Source organism: Heterodontus francisci, chromosome 5, assembly GCF_036365525.1.
Source record: "Heterodontus francisci isolate sHetFra1 chromosome 5, sHetFra1.hap1, whole genome shotgun sequence".
In the NCBI taxonomy this organism is placed as follows: Eukaryota; Metazoa; Chordata; class Chondrichthyes; order Heterodontiformes; family Heterodontidae; genus Heterodontus; species Heterodontus francisci.
In genome coordinates, this window is record NC_090375.1 from 164,433,191 (window position 1) to 164,451,231 (window position 18,041).

The 18,041-nt window shown below is 42.4% G+C and overlaps 1 protein-coding gene across 3 annotated transcripts in view; it reads right to left on the reverse strand.

Moving 5' to 3' along the window:
* Positions 1-515: 515 nt before the first annotated feature.
* dcaf13 (ddb1 and cul4 associated factor 13) overlaps positions 516-18,041 on the reverse strand; it is a 154,175-nt gene continuing 136,649 nt past the window's right edge. For all 3 annotated transcript variants that reach the window (XM_068032314.1, XM_068032313.1, XM_068032315.1), the window contains exons 10-11: positions 12,709-12,872; positions 516-1,091 (exon numbers count right to left, since the gene is read on the reverse strand). In XM_068032314.1, coding sequence (XP_067888415.1) covers positions 1,004-1,091; positions 12,709-12,872 — 252 coding nt within the window. In that variant the 3' untranslated portion in view covers positions 516-1,003. The remainder of the gene's footprint in view (positions 1,092-12,708; positions 12,873-18,041) is intronic.

An 18,041-nucleotide genomic window follows, 5' to 3' on the forward strand; every position in this document is an offset into this window, starting at 1 on the left:
CCACTACAGCTCGATTGACACTGCTGCAATCATGTCCCATAATGTTAGGGTTATGATTCCAGACTCGATGGGACTTAGAATGCAACTGATCAGGGTTCGCTCAAGTAGATTACACTATTAGGTTATTACTTTGGTGGAAGAGATAGAAAGGAAACATCAGAAAGGTTAGTGTTCAAAGTTTGGTATGTGATTAATTTACTTGCCTCCAGAGAGAGTGCATCACAGTGCAAATTATCCATGGATAATTCTTCTCAAAGCATTTATAATGTTAAAGACAATATGATGCAGAACAATTAATAGCTTTATTGAATGTGTCTTTTTATGTTTATCTGTGCATGAAATGAATGTGATCATAATCCCAGTTTTTGAATTTTCATAAACTCAAGTAACAAAGTGAAGACTGGAAAGGGTAGAATGATCAGTTCGTCACAACGTAATGAAGCGAGAATCAGATACTTAACTTACATATTTTCATTTATCTTTGTCAGTTAAATCATGAGAACAATTCTTGAAAATTAGGTTTTCCAAGTTTATTTGCCTGTGTAAAAATTAATTTTAAATAGCCAGGCTATAGATTGACTTTATTTTACAATGATGTCATTTTTTGAATGCAAAATTCTTCAAATTATTTAGATTCTACACGGTCATATTTTCACCATTAATACAGTGAAATTGCATTTTAAAAGAGTTTAATGAACAAATAAACTTTAATATCAAGTGTACCTCAGTTGCTAGATAGTTGGCATAATTTGAGTTCCACACAGTGTATTGCTTTGAGGAATTATTTCCAGAGAAGTTGAATAAGACCATTGAAACAGCTTATACATAAATTCCTAATGAAGTTATATTTCAAATGTTTATCTTAATCAGCTTCTGAAAAAAGCATTTTAAGTCCGAAGGCAACATTACTTGGATTCCTCTAACTTTGTCAAAATTAGATAGCATTCAGTTCTGAAATAGTGTCCAATAATTAAGATCCTCTGTTCTCACACATACAGAATAACTATTTTACCACAGCCACAATATGCTTCTTCTTCTCAGAGACAAATGGTACAGATCCTGGTTTGCTGTGTTTGCGACGATTCCGTTCCCTGAAAGAAAAATGAGCTTGTAATGAGTTACCCCAGTTTGGTTCAATACTTATTTAAACACAAATATATTTTCACGTCTATAGCTAACTGTGATATCTTCTCTTCAAAAAGCCAAAAATCATACACAAGCCTCATTAACTAGCTCTATTGGTTAGCTAAAACAAAAAAGGCATTATATTGTCTCAAAATTGATGAAAAAACATTTTATAACTATAAAAAAAAAGACAGGTTTACAGAGGTGTTGCAGGGTGGGGGGTGCTTTCCAAAGACATTTATTACAAGCTCACAGCTAACCCTTTCTTACTTTTCTTCCTGTAAAGACCTGTCAATGTCTCTGTCTCCATTGATGACTCCAATTTCCGCACTACAGTTTCTGAAATGTCCTTTATCCTGAGGGTGACTGGGTCTATGACTATGTTCGCCCCATTTTTCCAGCCTTCGCTCTCATACTCACTTCCTCCTCACACATGCCACCTATACATTTCCTTCTTTTTGAATAATGGTTGCCAAATCTTGGACGTATTGTTGAGGTTTCATCATCACAAGACTTCCACCCCCAATGTTCCCAGCACCACCCCCCCCCCCCCCACCCAACCAGCTTCCTCCCCAATATTTTTATATCTAATAAACAAAATGCAAAAAGCAACTTCCTGAGCTCAGTTTGCCATTTCATTCCCCTCCCCCATCTCCTACACAATTACTCTTTTTCCTGGCTGATCTGGAGCACCTGGTCTTACCAGTGATTTTAGCTCTCCGACTTTGTTGGTGATTATCCATTTCTGCCATCCAACTACCACTGCACCCATACTCATTTTGAAAGTTTCTTTTAAACTGTGTGTGCATCTTCCCCATTACTTGCTTCTGCCAGTAACCATTTTCCTGCCTGCTCTTTTAATGTCTGTTTAATGCCTCATTGATAGGTCATAACACTTATTTTTAAAGATCAATTTGCAAGTGATTAAATCCAGCAAGGAAGTATTAGGAAATATGAATTCTGGATCCTGGATGCGAAGCTGGGATCCTTTCTTTAGTCATACATTAACCTTTTGACAGCTGGCAGATGCAGTAGCAATTTTAAGCTCTGTGGTCTATCCAATTTTGTAGCTTTTCAGCTGCTATACTGGGACACTGAAACAATTATTACGATAATAAAGCTACACAATCAGAAACAGATTACTGTATTGGCCTAAACCTTAAAAGTAGTTAAAAACCATCAGGTAAGATTTTACAGATCAATGGAAGCTCATTCATAAAAATCAGCTCTTGCACATAAAATGTGAAAAAAAATAAACACTTCCAACTTTGCTTTCTATGTTGTCCCTCCTCTATTGATATTTTTTTCCCTCTGTCATACTGAACAGGCTGGTGCATCTTTTTATAGAGAAGACTTTCAGGTGACCTGTTAGGGGTTTTGAAATTATGAAGGGATTCGATAGGGCAGACAGAAAGAAGGTATTACCACTTGTGGAGAGTTCAAAACTAGGGGTTATAATTGCAAGATAATCACTAATAAATTAATAAGGAATTCAGGAGAAACTTCTTTACTTAGAGCAGTAGAAACGTGGAACTTGCTATCATATAGAGTAGCTGAGGTGATTAACTTGGATGCATTTAAACTAGATAAGTATGTGGGAGAAAAGAATATGTTTATAGGATGAATTTAAAGGAAGGTGGGAGCAGGCTTGTTTGGTGTACAAACACCACCATAGACCTTTTAGACTGGATAGCCTGTTTCTGTGCAGCAAAATTCTATGTCATTCAATGCAATATTTTTAAATTTTTACTTTTGCAACCTGATTTTAATTTATCAAATTTTGCATAGTTATTTTTCTACCTATTGGTACTGGACTGATCATTTAAGGTGGAAGCTGAAACCTAGATTTCAAGAAGTTTTCCATTCTAGTTGGAAGCCCACAATATAAAGCCTGATATGGTCATCTCAGACATGGTAGGGGCTCTGCTGAATGAATGTAATTGTGGGAGATGAAAGAAATGGATAGCAGTTGCAACTCAATATTGATGTGCTAATTCAAACACACAGGAGCTAGGTGCGACAGTCTGCCTATTCAATTTAGATTACTAGCATCTATTATCTTACTTACTGCTATAATGAGTCTCAAGATAAATCAGATGAATCCAATATCACATTGCCTTTTAGCTTATGGCATTGCTTGATTAATACTGACAGATTTTGCAAGCTGGTAAGAAGGGAAGAAGTGACACCACACTTGACATCTCCCATTCGGCTTGTTAATCGACACATAAAAAACTACAATACTCTGGGCTTGTGTGTGTGTGGGTGCGTGTGTGAGAATATACACAGGTTAACCTAAATGTGTTTGTGTGCTAACATATGGATATAGAGGCTTATTTGAACTTTGAGGAGTTTACCAGATTTAACTTTAAAGATGTTGGATTCTTATACAAATTCAGTCATTCCAACATCTTTTGCAAGCTAAAAGCAGCATAGATGAGGTGTGGTAAACTAAAATCATAAATTAAATCAAAAAGGATCCATGGAAGAAAAGCTGGACAAACTACAAAAATTAAAAACAGCCTTGAGAATTTTGTAATCTTGTGATAAGTAAATTACATCGAACTATCTAACCAACAGGTTTCACTTCGGGTAATAATGGTGGCAGACAGATGTTCTTCCTGAATTTTAATGCAGTCTATTTCCTAGTGAAAAACTGCAACGCACATCTTCCTGTTAGTTAATGCAACCTCAGCAGCAAGCTCTTTCATCTTAAAAGCTGGCTATGCCTTTGTGTGTCTCAGATTTGTTTCGTGATTTGCTGAGCCATACAGACCAGGCATACTCCATATACAAAGCCCAGTCTGTGCTGAGTTAGCCAAACTCAGTCAGGGCATTAGTTGGATTGCTACTGTTGGCTTCAGTTCCATTCGACCAGTGAAGAGAAAATTAGCTAGGAATCCCTTCCCTGATGGCTGCCCAGCACCCAGAAATGTAACCCAGTGAAGAGTACAAAGCTTCTGGAAAGAACACTAGGGGAGAAAAGTGGGTGAGAAAAGAAGTGTTCCACTCTTGTCCCAATCACAGCATTCCAACAACAACTTATGTTTATACAGCACCTTTAACATAATAAAATGTCCCAAGGTGCGTCACAGAAGCATCACAAAGCAAAATTACACACCAAGCCACATAAGGTGAAATTAGGGTAAATAGCCAATAGCTTGGTCAAAGAAATAGGTTTTAAGGAGTGTCTTAAAGGAAAAGAGAAGATAACTGGCATAGAGGTTTAGGGATGGAATTCCAGAGCTTCGGGCCGAGACAGTTGATGGCACGGTGACCAATGGTGGAGCAATTAAAATCAGGGATGCTCAAAAGGCCAGAATTAGATGAGTGCTGATATCTGAGGGTTGTGGGGCTGGAGAATATTACAAAGACAGGGAGGGACGAGGACATGGAGAGACTTGAAAAGAAGGATGAGAATTTTAAAATCAAGAAATTGCCTGACTGGGAGCCAATGTAGGTCAGCGAGCACAGGGGTGATAGGTGAACGGGACTTGGTGCGAGTAAGGACATGGGCAGCAGAGTTTTGGATGACCTCCAGTTTACAGAGGGCAGAATGCGGGAGGCCAACCAGGAATGTATTAGAATAATCAAGTCTAGAGCTAACAAAGACATGAATGAGGGTTTCAGCAGATGAGCGGAGGCGGGGCGAAGTCAGGCAATGTTACAGAGGTGAAATTAGGCTGTCTTAGTGATGGTATGGATATGTGATTGGAAGCTCATCACGGGGTCAAATATGACACCAAGGTTGCAAACAGACTGGTTTAGTCTCAAACTATTGCCAGGGAGAGGGATGGAACTGGAAGCTAGGGAACGGAGTTTGGAGTGGGTACCAAAGATAATGGCTTCAGTCATCCCAATATTTAATTGAGGGAAATTTTTGCTCATTCAGTACTGGATGTTGGATAATTTAGTCTAATAATTTAGCAGCAGTGTAGGAGCCGGGAGAGGTGGTGGTGATGTAGAGTTGGGTGTCTCCAGTATGCATGTGAAAACTACACTGTGCTTTCATAATGTCATTTACGGCACAGAAGGAGGCCATTCGGCCCCATCAGGTCCATGCCAATTCTCTGTGGAGCAATCCAGTCAGTCCCACTCCCCTGCTCGATCATTGTAGCTCTGCAAGTTTATTTCCTTCAAGTACCCATTCAATTTCCTTTTGAGATCATTCATCGTCTCTGCTTCCACCACCCTCGAGGGCAACGAGTTCCAGGTCATTACCACTTGCTGCATAAAAAAGTTCTCCCTCACTTTCCCCCTGCATCTCTTGCCCAAAACCTTCAATCTGTGTCCCCTAGTCCTTGTACCATCAGTTAATGGGAACAGTTTTTCCTTGTCTAACTTACCTAAGTCAGTCATAATCTTGTACAGCTCCACCAAATCTCCCCTCAATCTGCTTGGCTCCAGGTAGAACAACCACAGCTTTTCCAACCTAAACTTGTAACTAAAATCCCCCATTCCTGGAACCATTCTGGTAAATCTCCTCTGCACCCTCTCAAGGACCTTCACATTCTTCCTAAAGTGTGGTGAGCAGAACTGGTCACAATACTCTAGTTAGGGCCTAACCAGAGCTTTATAAAGGTTAGTATAACTTCCCTGCTTTTGTACTCAATACTCCATTTATGAAGCCGAAGGTCCCATATGCTTTGCTAACCACTCTCTCAATAAGTCCTGCCATGCTCAAAGATGGATACATATGTGCGCCCCCAGGTTCCTCTGTTCCTGCACACTCTTTACAAGTGTACCATTAAGTCTATGTTGCCTCACCTTATCCTTTATATGAAAATGCATCACTTCATACTTCTCTGTATTAAATCCCATCTGCCACTTGTCTGCCCATTCTGCTAGCCTATGTCTTATTGCAGGCGCTTCATATCATCTTCACTGTTTGCCACTCCAAGTTTGCTATCATCGGCTAATTTTGAAATTCTTCTCATTTATATATTTCAAAAATATAGTCCTAGAACTGACCCTTGGGGAACACCACTATCTACCATCCTCTAATCTGAAAAAGAGCCATTTACCATGACTCGCTGCCTTCTGTCCTTAAGCCAATTTTTAAAAATTCAACTGGACATTGACCCTCCTATTCCATGAGCGTCAATTTTATTAACCAGCCTTTTATGTTGTACCTTATCGAACAATTTCTTAAAATGCATATAGACAACAACCACCACATTCCCTTCATCAACCTTCTCTGTTACTTCACCAAAAATTCAATTAGATTAGTCAAGCATGATCTGCCTTTTACAAAGCCATGCTGGTTCTCCTCCATTAACTCAAACCTCTCCCACAACCTATTAATTCTTTCCCTGATTATTGTTTCTAAAACCTTACCCACCACTGATGTTAAACTAACTGGCCTGTAGTTGCTAGGACTGTCCTTACACCCATTCTTGAATAAGGGTGTCAAATTTGCCACTCTCCAATCCTCTGGCATCTCCCTCATATCTAGGGAGGATTGGAAGATTATGCCAAGCCCTTCTACTATCTCCACTCGCACTTTTTTTTAGCGACCTGGGATGCAAGCCATTTGGACCAGGTGACCTATCTACCCTAAGCATAGCCAGCCTTTCCAGTACCTCCTCCCCCTCAATTTTTACTCTATCCATTGTCTCTACTCTCTCTGCTTCTATTGATATTTTGTCAGATTCCTCTTCCTTAGTAAACACTGATACAAAGTACTCAAGTATTCTAGCCTTGCCCTGCGCCTCTAAACATATATTACCCTCTGTGTCCCTATTATGCTGCACTCCACCACTTACTACCTGATTACTATTTACATGTTGGTAGAAGATTTTTGGGTTCCCTTTTATGTTGACTGCCATTCTATTCTCATATTCTCCCTTTATCAGTCTTATTTTCTTCTTCACTTCCCTCTCAACTTATTTTATTTGACCTGACTCTCACTTGAAGAATTCACCTGACAGGCATCCTACACCCTCATTTTTTGTTTCATCATAATCTCAATCTTCCTTGCCATCCAAGGAGCCCTGTTTTTGGTTCCCCTACCTTTTGCCCTTGTTGGAATATACCTAGCCTGTACCTGAAGCATCACTTCCTAAAGATAACTCATTGTCCCATTACAGTTTTCCTGTCAGTTTAGTTTAGTTTAGTTTAGAGATACAGCACTGAAACAGGCCCTTCGGCCCACCGAGTCTGTGCCGACCATCAACCACCAATTTGTACTAATCCTACACTAATTCCATATTCCTACCGCATCCCCACCTGTCCCTATATTTCCCTACCACCTACCTATACTAGTGACAATTTATAATGGCCAATTCACCTATCAACCTGCAAGTCTTTTGGCTTGTGGGAGGAAACCGGAGCACCCGGAGGAAACCCACGCAGACACAGGGAGAACTTGCAAACTCCGCTCTTTGGTTCCATTATATCCTGACTAGATCCCTTCTCATCGCATTGAAATTAGCCCTCTTCCAATCTACCTTATATCGTTCCTTGCTTTTCTGCATTACTAGTCTAAACCTCATGATACAATGATCACGCTTTACCCAAGTGCTCCTCCATTCTTTGGCCTCCTTATCTCGAGAGACAATGGATAAGCGCCCGGAGGTGGCCAGCGGCCCGCGAAGCAGTGCCCGGAGTGGCCACAAAGGCCAACCCCAGAGTGACAGGCTCCTCCACAGGGTGCGCAGAGAAACCCGCCCGTCGGGGCTGCTACACAGCTGGCTCCCCCGCCCCCAGCGCCTCCGCAACCCCCCTCCCGCCAACTACCAAGTCCCCTCGACTCGCCACACCCAAGCCCCGCCCCCACGGCCGCCCGCCAGCTCTGGCGGACGCCGGCAACCGACCCCCACGACCCGCGATCAATGCCACAGGACCCCACGTCGCGCCCGCAGAGGTCCCCAAAGCGGAGACATGGACGGCCGGCGGGTCCGACACCAGTGGTGAGCCCGTCGCACAATGCGTCCCTGGGGATCCCGCCATCCCCCATGCAGCCCACACGGCCAAGCCACCTCAAGCGCCGCTGACCCAGCAGTGTGCACAAGCCGGGGACGTTGGCCGCCTCGAGGACCGCCGTGCCGGAGACACAGTCCCGCCACCCGACGCCAAGCACTCCCCGGAGGCAGCGAAGATGGAACGAATCGAGACGCCGCCCCCGGCCGACACACGCCGTCCAGGCCCCGCCGCCACAGACCAAGGCACCGAGGACACAGGCCCGACACACTCGGACCCCCGTGCTCCCGTGTGTAGTGGTCCTCCACAAACACTTAAACCACCTAATTTCCCAACACCAGATCCAGCAATGCCTCTATTCTACTTGGACTGAGAGCATACTGATCAAGAAAGTTCCTCTGAACACATTTCAGAAATTCCTCCCTGTCCTTACCCTTTACTTTAACATTAACCCAAATATTGATTGGGAAATTGATGTCGCCCAATATCACAACCCTATAGTTCTTGCACAACTGATTTTCCTGCAGATTTGCTTCTCTATCTCTTTCTCCCACTATTTGGAGGCCTACAGAATACCCCCAGTAGCATGATCATACCCTTTTGCTTCTCAACTCTCACCAAATGGATTCTGTCTTTGCCCCCTCAAGGACATCCCCTTTTTCCAACAGTACAATGTCTTCCCTAATCAGTACAGCCTTCCTCTTTTCCTTTTTTTTTGAACACTTTATATCCTTGCATATTAAACACCCAGCACTCACCATTTAGAATCATAAAGAATCACAGAAGGTTAATGGCCCATCGTGTCTGCGCCGGCCGAAAAGTAACTCACCCAGTCAAATCCCACCTTCCAGTATTTGGTCCATAGCCCTGCAAGTTACGGCACTTGAGGTGCATATCCAGACACCTTTTAAATAAGTTGAGGGTTTCTGCCTCTACTACCTGTTCTGACAGTCAGTTCCAGACCCCAACCAACCTCCGAGTGAAAAACATTTTTCCTCATCTCCCCTCTAATCTTTCTACCAATCACTTTAAATCTATGCCCTCTTGTCACTGACCTCTCTGTTAAGGTAAACAGGTCCTTCACCCTCACTCTATCCAGGCCCTTCAAAATTTTGTACATTTCAATCAGATCTCCCCTCAGCCGTCTCTGTTTTGAGAACAATCCCAGCCTATTCAATCTTTCCTCACAGCTGCATTTTTCTAGTCCTGACAACATCCTCTTAGATCTCCTCTGTACCCTCTCTAGTACAATTACATAATTTCTCTAACGAGGTGACCAGAACTGCGTTTTAAGCCATGTTTCTGTTATTGCCACCACATCATATTCCCATACTGCTATTTGTGCTGGCAGCTGGGGGCGGCACAGTGGCGCAGTGGTTAGCACCGCAGCCTCACAGCTCCAGGGACCCGGGTTCAATTCTGGGTACTGCCTGTGTGGAGTTTGCAAGTTCTCCCTGTGTCTGCGTGGGTTTCCTCCGGGTGCTCCGGTTTCCTCCCACAGCCAAAAGACTTGCAGGTTGATAGGTAAATTGGCCATTATAAATTGCCCCTAGTATAGGTAGGTGGTAGGGGAATATAGGGATAGGTGAGGATGTGGTAGGAATATGGGATTAGTGTAGGATTAGTATAAATGGATGGTTAATGGTCGGCACAGACTCGGTGGGGCCGAAGGGCCTGTTTCAGTGCTGTATCTCTAAAAAAAAAAAAAATCTTATTCATCACACTTTGTGCATTTACATCAATGCATTGCATTCCTCATAGCCCTTCCCAGTCTGCTCCTATCTAATATGGAACTACAACCTTCTCTGGTGCTGTCCAACACACTCACATTATGCACCTTATTCCTCTTTTCTACTTCTATATGCAGGTGCCCACCTCCCTGCCAATTTAGTTTCAACCCTCCCCAACCACACTAATGAACCACCCAGTGAGGACATTGGTCCCAGTCCTTTTGGTGCAACCTGTCCCTTTTGACTAGGTGCCTTCTGCCCCAGAACTGGTCCCAATGATCCAAGAACTTGAAGCCCTCCCTTCTGCAACATGCCTCAAGCCAAGCATTGATTCTCTCTATCTTCCAATGTCTACTCTTGGTGGCACATTACACTGGGAGTAATCCAGAAATTACTACCTTCGAGGTCCTACTCTCTAACTTCCTCCTTAACTCCTGAAAATCTGACCATAGGACTTCAATACCTGACCTCTCTGTCGTTGGTAATGACATGTACCACTACTTCTGATTCACTGCCTTCCCCCTGCAAAATAATTTGCACCCTGTGATGTCCTTTACCCTGGCACCAGGGAGGGAACATCCCATGCAAGACTGATGATGTGGTTACAGAAATGCCTGTCTGTCCCCTTGACAATGGAATCTCCAAAACAACTGCATTTCTAAACTTTGGGGTTCTCATTGTTTATGTTGAGAGATACAGCACTGAAACAGGCCCTTCGGCCCACCAAGTCTGTGCTGACCATCAACCACCCATTTATACTAATCCCGTATTACTACCACATCCCCACCTGTCCCTATATTTCCCTACCACCTACCTATACTAGGGGCAATTTATAATGGCCAATTTACCTACCAACCTGCAAGTCTTTTGGCTTGTGGGAGGAAACCGGAGCACCCAGAGGAAACCCACGCAGACACAGGGAGAACTTGCAAAGTCCACACAGGCAGTACCCAGAATTGAACCCGGGTCGCTAGAGCTGTGAGGCTGCGGTGTTAACCACTGCGCCACTGTGCTGCCATGGTCTTTACTGAACTCCTTCATGGTGTCATCACTCCCAGCAGTCTCCAAAGCTGTGTACCGGTTTGAGAGTGGCACACACCCTGAAGACTCCTGCACCACCTACCTCTTCCTACTCTCCCGGATGGCCACCCACTTATTATACTGAACTCCTACTGTCTGTAGGGTGACTATCTCCTGGAAATTACAATCCAGGAAACTTGCCTGCTCCCTGTTGCTCCACAGTGACTCCAGCTGCCCCTCAAGCTCGGAGATTCTGAGGCCAAGCTGAAGCAGCTGGAGACACTTGCTACACAAGTGGTTCCAAGACATATGAAGTGTCTTGGAGCTGCCACATGGCGCAGGAATTTCAGACGATGTCGATGAGGGGCTGCACGTAGATGAGAAATAGGAGGGAGCCAAGGTTAGATCCTTGGGGATACCAGAAGTAACGCTGCAGGAGTGGGAAGAGAAGCCATTGCAAATGATACTCTGGCTAAGATTAGATAGGTAATAATGGAACTAGGCAAATGCAGTCCCACCCAGCTGGACAACAGTGGAGAGGCACTAGAGGAAGTTGGTGTGATCAACTATGTCTAAGGTTTCAGACAGATCGAGAAGGACGTGGAGGGGAAGTTTATCTTTGTCATAGTCACAAAGGATGTCATTTGTGACTTTGAGAAAAGTCATTACAGTAACCTGGAGGGATTCAAACTTAGAGTTTCAGGAAAGATTTGGGAGGCAACAATTCAATCCAAGATATATAAGCAAGACAAAGCTGCATGTATATTGTACTTCATAAAAAAATGGCTTGGGATTATGCATGAAGAATTAAGCATAATCTTTGGTTCAGGTAGAACGTCTTTGAGAATCCAATCCACTCTTACACAGCACCTAAGAGTTGGTTACAGAGTGATGCTAATAGCAACAAGGGATCGGTTCATCAAATGAGGTACAATTCATTTAGATCTATGTAACTGAAGAATGACATTTTTACATTTTTTGATCTGCATAGCTACTCGTTTTATGTTCTTAAAGCCACCCCCAACACCTGCTCCCAATGTGGTATAATCTTGTAGAACATTTAGAGATAGGTTGTTCTCGTCTGGCTACCTACAAACATTAGAAGTGATTTTACAAAAATGTTGTTTTATTTTTCTAAGACAAAGTATTGCCAATCATTTAAAACTTTTACTATCCTTTCCAACATTACTATAATTCCCATTTTACACAATACATTCCCTCCCTATTCCAGTGGAAAAAATGTGAATAAAACATGAAAGTTGGCCAGTGCTGCAGAACATTGCAGGAGACAAGCAGAAATTATATATCTCAAGCTCAAGACAGGTGTGAAATCTAATTGATTATAAAATGCTCAAGTCAGTCAATTTATTACTGAGCCAACCAATGGTACAGCATTGTACAGAATATTGATTTATCATAAAGCTTGTGGAAAATACAGATTAAACAAAGCAAAAATGTTGTTCTTCAGTTACAGTGATCTGAATAAAGTGTGGCTCATTATTGGAGTAGTTCCTCATTTGCAGTTAGTGTTGCTTTGTAACTAGCTGTTCCTAGTTGTAACTAGTGTTATACAAGAGCGTATGGGATGATTAACTATATTACCTCCATCTCTTTATAAAAGCACTTCCCCTCTACTTACCATCAGCTGAGGTATTGTAAACACCCAAAGCGAGTTATTGTGGCTCTCATCTCATTCTACCCACTGGAAACCAACATCCCCCACCCCCCAAGATCTTATTTATCAAACAACAAAGGCCTATCTAGTCAGGCTACATTGTAGCCTAATTTTTGAACTGTAGCTTTATGTTTAAATATAGTATAGTTTGGGTACTTCTATAAAATTCTGTATCAAATTGTAGTTAAAATAAGATTTAATTACAGAAAATATAGAATGTTGTGTTGTGAAACATACTTTCTGCGTCGTGCTTCCCTCATAATGCGAAGTTCCTTCGACTGGTTGTAAATCATTTTAGGCAAATGGCGGTGACGGGCTATACGTTTGATGTGAGGATGGTGCTGGAATTTTTCTTTCAGTTTTTGGTTGTAGTTCAAACTAGCCTTTTGTCTTGGTGCAAGCTAAAACAGCAAAATAAATCATATGAATGCATCTAAATACTTTAAGTACCTTATTCAAGAACACAGAATACAATTAAATTCTTCAGATTTGTAATTTTAAGTTTCATGTCCCGTCTACCATTGATTAATACTAATAATTTAAAAAACTAAAATAAGAGTTACCAGCATCAATATTCCTTGCACTATTAAATCTTATTTAGTACTTTGGGAACATCCTAATTCAAAGTATAAACATTTTCCTCAAGGCAGCACACTTAATTATTAGTTAGCAAATCTTAATAGAAAAACTGAACCAAAGAAAATAAACTCAATTTGCTGAAGTGATCCGATTGTAAAAATGTTTAATCAAAGTTAAGCATTAATAGCATTTGTGTAACCATAAGGAACCGTTTTAAAATAAAATTAACATCACTTCTGGTCTTTTTCCAGCAACATTTAAGTTAAACCAACTGAAAAGGTGAAGTGCCAAGCAAGGGCAGTACTTCAGAGGTTCCCCTTTAGAGTCCAAACAAATAAAATGATTTAGAGGTTAAAGCTTCATGAACAAAAAAAAAAGTGAAATCTTTTAAATCTTCAGTTTTGTAGAAGATGGGATAAAAGGTACCACTTGGAATTTCAGTCGTGTGAGAAGTATAAAAAATGCATTGATAAACTGAATTGCAGCCTAAATAGGCAATAGTGGCATACTGATATATTTATACAGATGAAATTTTCATGAGCAATTCATCAACTGAACATTAGTATTCTTTAGCAGATGACAGAATATTTGCAGCTAATGTGGGGTAAGAAAAATGAAAAGACCAAAAGGAAATATTGAAAATGTGTGGTCCAGTAGTTCAGTTGTGGAATACTGCTGCCATTGGAGGCTCAAGAGGAGACAGATAACCATGTAAACATTTTGAATGTCTTAATGAACAAACCCTCGCCAGACCGAGTGGGCAACATTTCAGCGAAATGTGTTCTTTTTAAGCTTTTTGAACTAAAATTGCTGAAAATATTCTGTAAAATGTTCCAAACACATCAGATTATGGAGCTTCAGATTGAATCAAATGGCTAAGCAGCATTCATACTGTTTGAGGAACAATGTAAATAGCAGAAGGCTGGGGGAAGAGGAGAATAAATAGGAATGAATATGAATGTTAGAATAAATTGGGAGGGATGGTACTCAGAGAGAAACATGTTGCGCTGAAAGGATTCAGAAATTATTTTCATTCCAGTGCCTAAATATTATTACTAAGCAGTTAATGCAATTGTACCATTTTCCAATTTGTAAAACTCTCAACAAGCTTATTTGGCAGTAGAAATTCTAAGCTGGTGAGCTTGACAATTTCCATGCTGTTCTGTGTCAGTCTCCCATCCTTCAAACTCAGTAAACATCAGCTCGTACAATCACCTGCACTAATTCCCACTCACCCATCATTCCTGTGCTTCTCTGAACAGATTGGCATCAAAAACCCCAAAATTTGAAATCTGTGTATAAATCTCTAAGGTTTCGTACTTCCCTATCTGTAATTTCCTACAATTCCACCCAAACTCTGTTCCCCTCTCTCTCCTGATTGCTGGTTCGACCCACTCCATCTACCCTGCAATCAATCCCACCCTCCTGATTGCCATCTGACTCAGCCTTTATTGTCCTGTGATGTTTCCCTCTTGATTGCTGGTCCGAGACCCCACTTCCGCCCCACAATCTTTCCCTCCCTTCTGATCCAACCTCCTCCCACGTCTACCCCATGAAATCTTGTTCTTGACTGCAGATCTGAACCTCACCACCCCCACAATCTTTCTTGATTGCTGAGCACCATCCCAAATGGCCCTCAGCTGCAGCCTTCTGCTATTGGTCTTCTTGCCTGGTAGTCAGCAAACCTGTTAATGTGGCTGGCCTCCAGGCAGGAAACAGAGTAAAAAAAAATGATAGCAAGAACCCGTTGTTAAATTTGGCAGGACCACCGCGTTCCTGGATCCCCCTCCCCACAACCATGCTACCCTGGTCCCTTCCTGAAAATACTGTCACCATTAACTCTGTTTCTCTCGCTACAGCTGCTGCCTGACCTGCTGAGTGTCTCCAACATTTCCTGTTTTTATTTGAGGTACAGCAATGCTGGGGAACAGAACAAGTTTCCACTTTGCAAACTTAATGTAAGCAACCAATTTCAGGGCAACAACAACATAACCAGATCCAGATGGCGAGGCTGCTCTACCTCAACAACGATCTCAGAACCTGCAACTTTGCAAGTATCAATAACGCATCACTCAGTTTGTAGACTTCCCACACCAATTTTTTTTTTTGGCCTCAGAATAAAACATTCAATTTAGAACCAATTTGTGGTGAACGACAAGCAATTTGTGCTGTGGATTCAACCCTATTATTAGGAAATCAGCCTGAAACTGCTCAAAGTAATATTAGCTTGATTCGAAAAGTCGGCAAGAAATGACCATTTTCTCAACAGTCCCAGATATGAAAAGAACAATTTGCTACTCAATTGCACTTAGCAGTTTCTCCAAAGTTTTCTTGCCAACAAAATGTTTATGATTCAAGTATCTTTTAGGGAACTTTTTTTATATTTTAATTCCGCTCTCAGGAAAATTAGAATGGGAACAGAGGAATTTTTGTATAAAAACAAGTTACTTTCTGAGATACTGCTGCATTATTGGATGCTGCCTGACCTGCTAAGTATTTCCAGCATTTTCTGCTTTTATTACTGGAGAGAACACTCCTGCTCTTCTTCAAATAGTACCAGAGGACTTTTTACGTCCACCAACAGGATACACTCTACTTAGTTTACTGTCTCATCTGAAAGACGGAACCTCCAAGAGTGTAGTGTTCACTCAGTACTGCACTGATGTGTCAGCCCAGACTATATGTTAAGGTCCCTGGAGTGGGACTTCGATGCACAGCCTTCTGATTCAGAGAGGAGAATTCAGTCACTAGGCCAAGGCGGAATAGAAAGGGAGGCTAAAGGTGCAGCAGTTTTTACAAGCTCGGAGGGTTGATGACAAGTATATTAAAGAGGGGGTGATGACAGTGATTTGGAAAATGAAAAACAGCAGTCTATTAGGAAAGGGAACAATTTCAGTTATATGGGGGTCATGAAGTGAAGTTGGATAGTAAAGAGTTTTGTGCAAACCTGATCTGAGGGAGCAAGAGATGCATCTCATGCACAGCATAAACTTGGAGAAAGTGTAGGAGGAGATCGAAAGAAACTAGAAATAGATGGGGGTTCAGGCCTGGGGAACAGTGGGGATTGTGGAAAGGAGCAGAGTGAGAAGCATAGAAAAGTCAGTATCTTGGTGATAAAAAAAAATGCATGAACTACTCAATCTTCTCATTACAAGTGAGAGTGAAGGAGGAGGAAGCAAGGAAAAAAGGTTTAAGGAAGTATTTGGTCGTGGAGAAAAGGAGGCTAGGGTTATTCTTGCTCTCCAAGGGAAACTTATAGGAGTAGTGGGTGATCTTGGTAGAGAAAAGCAAGAGTTTGATGTAGTCTAGCCCAATGTCATGACGGATCGGATGTCATCGAATAAGCTCAAATGTTGTGCCCTTTTGACTTGGAGTGACATTGGGGGCCATACCAGGGAGAAAGATAGGGATAGGAGATAGCATAAGCTTTCAAAGAACAAAGAACAGTACAGCACAGGAACAGGCCATTCAGCCCTCCAAGCCTGCGCCGATCTTGATGCCTGCCGAAACTAACACCTTCTGCACTTCCGGGGCCCATATCCCTCTATTCCCTTCCTATTCATATATTTGTCAAGATGTCTCTTAAACGTCGCTATCGTATCTGCTTCCACCACCTCCCCTGGCAGCAAGTTCCAGGCACTCACCACCGTCTGTATAAAAAAAACTTGCCTTGCACATCCCCTCTAAACTTTGCCCCTCGCACCTTAAACCTATGTCCCCTAGTAACTGACTCTTCCACCCTGGGAAAAAGCTTCTGACTATCCACTCCGCTCATAACTTTGTAAACCTCTATCATGTCGCCCCTCCACCTCCGTCGTTCCAGTGAAAACAATCCGAGTTTATCCAACCTCTCCTCATAGCTAATGCCCTCCAGACCAGGCAACATCCTGGTAAACCTCCTCTGTACCCTCTCCAAAGCCTCCATGTCCTTCTGGTAGCGTGGCGACCAGAATTGCACGCAATATTCTAAGTGTGGCCTAACTAAGGTTCTGTACAGCTGCAACATGACTTGCCAATTTTTATACTCTATGCCCCGACTCAAGCACGCGGAATGCCTTCTTGACTACCTTATCCACCTACGTTGCCACTTTCAGTGACCTGTGGACCTGTACGCCCAGATCTCTCTGCCTGTCAATACTCCCAAGGGTTCTGCCATTTACTGTATACCTCCGACCTGCATTAGACCTTCCAAAATGCATTACCTCACATTTGTCCGGATTAAACTCCATCTGCCATTTCTCCGCCCAGGTCTCCAACCGATCGATATCCTGCTGTATCCTCTGACAATCCTCATCATTATCCGCAACTCCACCAACCTTTGTGTCATCCGCAAACTTACTAATCAGACCAGCTACATTTTCCTCCAAATCATTTATATATACTACAAACAGCAAAGGTCCCAGCACTGATCCCTGCGGAACACCAATAGTCACATCCCTCCATTCAGAAAAACATCCATCCACTGTTACCCTCTGTCTTCTATGACAGAGCCAGTTCTGTATCCATCTTGCCAGCTCACCTCTGATCCCGTGTGACTTCACCTTTTGCACCAGTCTGCCATGCGGGACCTTGTCAAAGGCTTTACTAAAGTCCATATAGATAACATCCACCGCCCTTCTCTCATCAATCATCTTCGTCACTTCCTCAAAAACCTCAATCAAATTAGTAAGACACGACCTCCCCTTCACAAAACCATGCTGTCTCTCGCTAATAAGTTCGTTTGTTTCCAAATGGGAGTAAATCCTGTCCCGAAGAATCCTCTCTAATAGTTTCCCTACCACTGACGTAAGGCTCACCGACCTATAATTTCCTGGCTTATCCTTGCCACCCTTCTTAAACAAAGGAACAACATTGGCTATTCTCCAGTCCTCTGGAACCTCACCTGTAGCCAATGAGGATGCAAAGATTTCTGTCAAGGCCCCAGCAATTTCTTCCCTTGCCTCCCTCAGTTTTCTAGGGTAGATCCCATCAGGCCCTGGGGACTTAATGCT